This window comes from Papaver somniferum, chromosome 2, assembly GCF_003573695.1.
Source record: "Papaver somniferum cultivar HN1 chromosome 2, ASM357369v1, whole genome shotgun sequence".
In the NCBI taxonomy this organism is placed as follows: Eukaryota; Viridiplantae; Streptophyta; class Magnoliopsida; order Ranunculales; family Papaveraceae; genus Papaver; species Papaver somniferum.
Genome location: NC_039359.1, coordinates 14,810,196 through 14,815,816, shown reverse-complemented (window position 1 = coordinate 14,815,816; position 5,621 = coordinate 14,810,196). Strand labels below are relative to the sequence as shown.

The 5,621-nt window shown below is 36.8% G+C and overlaps 1 protein-coding gene across 1 annotated transcript; it reads right to left on the bottom strand.

Annotated features, from left to right (window-relative positions):
- Positions 1 to 1,750: 1,750 nt before the first annotated feature.
- Positions 1,751 to 2,952, bottom strand: LOC113352985 (GDSL esterase/lipase At3g62280-like). Its single transcript, XM_026596718.1, has 4 exons — positions 2,663 to 2,952; positions 2,372 to 2,560; positions 2,130 to 2,293; positions 1,751 to 2,048 (listed from the first exon to the last, which is right to left on the bottom strand). Exons 1-4 carry the CDS (start codon positions 2,889 to 2,891, stop codon positions 1,779 to 1,781), a joined length of 852 nt encoding a protein of 283 aa, XP_026452503.1. The 5' UTR covers positions 2,892 to 2,952; the 3' UTR covers positions 1,751 to 1,778.
- Between the last annotated feature and the right edge of the window lie 2,669 nt (positions 2,953 to 5,621).

Sequence of the window (5,621 nt, the reverse complement as noted above, 5' to 3'; positions counted from 1 at the left end):
TCTCGACATCCCCTATCCTCTAATAGGAGGTGAAGAGGTATTTGTTTCAACAAACATTCTTGGTGGCTCCAGAGTCCACCTACTGGTCTCTCACATTGGTTATTAAAATAACTTCCGACATCATGCCACCGAACTCGTTCTAGTTTGTTTCAACTAAATTAGCATTAACTTTCTACTTATTAAGGTTTTTATGTTGTCTATGATTTACTGCCGTGTGGCCAGGAATTTTACAAAAATAACAATCACCCTTAATTAAAGTAATGCCGGATTCAGTTTTACGAAACATACCTTTCTTATGAATACTACGCTTAGAATTGTGTTTGATGTTCTTGTCTTTGTCATCTTTGGAAGATTTATGTTCAGCCACATGCGCCTGGTAGCCATGTCCCTTTTTAAATGTCATGTCACAATATTTGTTTATACTCTAACTAGGGAGACATTAGTTTCCCTACCACATCTACGTTGCTCCACCTGGTCAGCTTTTCCAACACACAGAACGTTGCATGTCGAAACATCGGCCAACCTCTGCTAAAACCAATCAGTAACATCCACGTGGAAACTAGCACCCTTACGTCAATAAATCTCCAACGTGTCTTCCAAATTTTGAATACCATATTCGAATCATCTCACAGTAAGTCTAGATTCTTCCTTTGATACGAAACGAAGGATTTAGTGCTGGTCTGCCATCATCTCTATAGATATTTCCACGTACATCATCATTAACACCTGTAGCTTAGTAGGTCAGGTAACGATACCAAATTCATAGCTTCCTTCGACTGAAATAAAATTTTCAGAATTATTCATGTACATGACGTACACTAGTTTAACTTTTAGTAGCACCTTAAATTTGGTCTCCACTTTCTTTGTTGTCGTCCACCCTTGCTTGTGTAATATCTTTTCTTCCAAATCATTGGTATAAATTCCACAAAACTTGTTAGTTGCCAGCATATTCACCGCCGGGAATCAAGATCGGTTATCATCCCAACGTGATCAGAGAACATGATTACCGTATGAAGAACACCCTCTTGATAAAACGTATCTTTGTTAATATCCTCAAGTTTATAAGGAACCAGAATTGTTTTAGGGTTCCGGAAGAAATCACCTCGTCTTGAGTTAAGAGTATCCCGTCGTTTTTCACATCCATGATTATTGCAAATCGATAATGTCTTAAGATTGTTGGGTGCAATAATCAAAAACAAGAAAAAATCAAATAAGCAAAAGTTATTGATACTTAGCTCCTTTATAATGGAAGTGATCGATTTGATGAAACGAATGAGCTCCCCATATCTCCGCAACAGCAACAAGGCAAAACTTTGGAAAACAGAGTGAGCCACGTGTTCAACACGTTGCCCTTAAGAAATTAGCGCCCGGCTACACTCAAGAGTGATGCTATAACCCTCACAGGACGGATATCTCCAGGATAAAACACCCTAATACGCCTACTAGTAGCATATGTAGTAAATGCTCAACTTAAGCTTGGCAACTCCGAAAAAAACCATAAAGGAAAATCTCGAACGCTTGAGAAAACAATATAAAATATTTTTTTCCCCTTGGGGTCTCTCTAAATATAGAGCAACCCCTTTCCCATAGATTTTACAAAAATAATGAATTTGTTTATATAATTGACAAATACAACTTAAGAAGAAAAACTCTCCGATGTGGGACTAAAAGGTTTATATAGTTTCTTAAAACTACTAAAAATTGGAAACTCCACGATGTGAGACTAAAAAATTTCATTCACAAAATAAAATAATAAATTATAATTTTTTATTAAAACTTTAAAAAATTATTTTTTTATTAATCGTTTTCCAACATATATCAACATAGACAACGACAACGATTGCATCTATAAATGTTGACCTCAATTCTTCACAAAGAGCCTTCAATCCTTTATTAAAAGCTATGGACACAACATTATGAACCTTATAACATCCAATTCGATCAAGATCCGTGTTGTTATGAGGATGACGAGCAAGCTCTCTCGGAACACAACCAAGTGGCCCGGTGTTGTGTATCCAAAATTTCTTGGCACCAAATTTATAAAGATTCTACATTTTTAAATCATAAGTCAGATAAATGAAATGCCTTCAAGAATGCATACATTCTTCTTGATAATGGTAACGAAGTACCTGAACCGCTAATTTGATTTCTGCAAGCATGGCTGGAATCTTTTTGATTACTGGTGGTGCAGTTAAGTTTGATAGATACAGGGCACCAAGAAGATCGTTTTGTCCGATGTCAATCATGTAAAGCGCTCTGCTGAACCCACTTTCGTTGATCATATCTTTGTGACCTGCATGGAATATAAATAAGTATTCTCGACTGCTGTTAATCCAAAATTGGACTACGCATAATTAGTTGCGAATTCTACCTTCTGAGAGGAGTTGAAGTGAACGGAGTTGGAAGTGATTGAACTGTTTAACCTGTACATCTAGTGAAAAAGGGGAGTATAGTTCAATGATGGTTTTTGAACCGGAGATGGCGGAATTCGCGCCACCTCTGAAATCTGGTGCCAATGACTCCAGAAATGGGCTTAGAAACTTCAGCTTCAAACTTTTACCTACAAATACAATGAAGATAAAGTTCCACACAAAACAATAATTAGGCGTCCATTAATGGGTACTTACAGAGGAAAATGTGGTGATAATTAATGGGTACTTACAGAGGAAATCGATAATTAGTCGTCCATCACCAAACCGGCCGGTACCCTTGTGGAAGAATGTGTTACCATGTGGCAAACCGATATAGACACCGGAGGCAGGGACATATCCACCGGTATCCGAGTTGGAATCTCCAAAATTAAACAAAATGGGTGATGCTGATTGAAGAGTGTGATGAAATTGAACAAAGAAAATACAGAGGAAAACATACAAGAGAGTAGAAGAACTCATTTCTAATACTCTATCTTACTACTGCAGCACTAAGCAGTGATTTTTATACATCATATCATGATTGAAGAAGAGATTTCCTTATCAGATTGAAAAATTATTTTCTAATGGTTAATTACATTCTTTATTAGTGGCCTATTTAATCAGTTTTTAGTGCTAGTTTCTTGGAAACTTTGTGTCAAGTTGGATTAAATAATTTAGACCTTGTAGATGACTTCTACTTACATTTTTTTATACATTTTAGTCTGATAAATTCACCAAGAGCATCCACAGTGGGCGAGTATAACCAAAAATTTGGGATGAGATCGTGACGCAGTGGGACGGAGTAAAGATCAAATCCCAGCCAAAGATCAAATTCCGGACCATATTTGGTCGCGACCAAATACCAAATCCTAATATAGTCGGGCGTAAATTTAAAGTACGCTTGTTGCTGGGCGTAAATTTAAAGTACGCTTGTTAACGGGCGGAGATTTAAATTACGCCCGATGAAAATTCAAATTAAAAAAAAAAAAAAAAATGAGGCGTAAACTTAAAGTACGCCTGTTGACAGGCGTAAGCTTAAAGTCCGTCGGGTGATTGATTGGGCGGACATTTGAGATACGCCCGATGAAATTTTTTTGGGGCGGATTTTTAAATTACGCGCGACCAAATTTTAATCGCCACCGTTACGTGACAACACGGACTAAACCCAAAATTTGATCTTTTTTTTGATCTTTGATCTTTGGTTTTGATCGCACCACTGCAGTTGCTCTAACCCACATGGTACTGGTTCCCTGGACTTTTTTTGTGTGCATTAAATAGTGTATACGGTTCGGATCAGATGAAGAATGACTAGATGGCTGAGAATGAGGTTTAGTGAAAACCTAAGTTAGACTAGACTTAAAAGAAGCAGTGATCAAAATGAGATTTGCAGGAATATAAAACAAAGTCAAGTGGATAAACTCATAAACCATCTCTTTTACTCCACAAGTCCACTTGTATAGATGAGAATCAGAGAGTGCCACTGCCGATAAGTAAGGAGATTCTAGTTGGCCTTGGGATTAATGGGATGGGACAAGAAGTCTCATCTTATAAATATCTTTTTGACCCCTGATCCGGTTACAGTGGGTAAGTTTGGCTTGTGGACGGCTTCAAATCGAAATATAATAGACAGACTTACAGTAAGGCTGGATCATTCGGAAATCTAACTTGGTTTTGAAATGGGAGCAACAAGTGTCAATGTGGGAGATACTTGCACTGACGGGTAACCAACGTATTACTTGTATTGAAAATGGCATTGTGGAACCCTATTCTGCAGCGCACACGTGGAGGACGATTAGGAGCCAAAACATGATATAATAATACAAATAATATAATAGCACGCACCGAATTAGTTCTAAGAATGTTTCAATATGACGCTAAGACACCTTTGTAATCAACCACACACTTTCCCCTTTTCATAAACCAAAGCGGTTAGATCAAGAGGAGGTCCTTTTTTTATTTTCTCTTCTCACTATTTTTTATAAACCAAAGCTGTGAATAAACATTTCACCATTTATTTACTCGTGGATCTAGACATCCCATTGACGAACCACGTATTTACTTGTGTCAGTCTTCCATTTAATTCTCTGCACTTTACCTTGTGTGTGATTTCTATTTACATCATATTTTATCTATTGTTCTATCATTTTAATCAATTGATTGTTCTTCCGGAAACGATAGTCACGGGCATATTATTATGGATGATGCAAATGCCGAGTTCACTGAATGGAAAAGGAAATTCAAGCATTTAAAAACCATGACCACTGGTGCAGTGGTGACGTGGCTTTTGAGTCGGTCATGTTGTACAGAGTAATCTTTATTCTTTTAGCAATCCGTGTGGGAGAGGTGGATCCAAGTTTTTGTGGGAGAGGATTCATGAAATAAAACCATTTTGGTGGATACAAGGAAGTCCAAGGAAATAACATACTTTGTCAACAATATAGAGCGATACTTCCTTGATGGTCGTACACTCGAAAAAACAGAATGTGACATTTAAGAGTACGTATATCTTTGGAAACGTCAAAGTCTAGTGAATGCCCAAATGCGATGATGAAAGAGACAAGAAAGAAAAAAGAAAAAAAATCCAGTTAATCAATCAATCAACATCATTTTAATAATCAACGTCAGGGTTTCCAAAATCTTTTGTCTTTAAATAATAATAGTGCAAGTTCTTCCGCCTAAACTCTACCGATACAAAATCTCCAATATCTGAAATTTTGGTTTAATCAAATTGGATTCAGCCAATTATTTGTTGTGGCGTGATTAATTTGAATCAATCTTGATTTTTATGACTATGTTGATGGTGAACATCAAGAACTACCAGGGGGAGTTGTTATTGATGGAGCTATAGGGCCTATCCAAGGTAGATCTATTGGCGAAAGCTTGATCGATTTGTTGATATCTGTCTCAAAGCTTCCTTTACTGCAATTATCTCAGTGATGTTCTTGGCCTTCTTCTCGTGAAATATGGTTGTTTTTTAAGACCAGTTTTCAAACACAATTTGTCAGAACATTTTTCATGGGGGAAATTTTTGAAGTGGACATGGGGGACCAATAAAAAGTCGGCATTTATCCTTCATTTTTTGGCAGTTTCCAAGAAATTTAATTTTTGATTTTATCCTCTACCTTCTTTTTAAATCAGGGTAGTTTTTTTTCTCATAAATTGATGGCATCTTTAAACATGTTAAAGATCGATGTAATACTTTGAAATACC

Bases quoted from the DNA above. Each gene is read 5' to 3' on its own strand.
- LOC113352985 (XM_026596718.1), bottom strand. From the start codon at position 2,891: ATGAGTTCTTCTACTCTCTTGTATGTTTTCCTCTGTATTTTCTTTGTT. The intron at 2,561-2,662 runs GTAAGTACCCAT...TTGTATTTGTAG, and splicing joins ACTAATTATCGATTTCCTCT to GTAAAAGTTTGAAGCTGAAG. The intron at 2,294-2,371 runs GTAGAATTCGCA...TATTCCATGCAG, and splicing joins ACTTCAACTCCTCTCAGAAG to GTCACAAAGATATGATCAAC.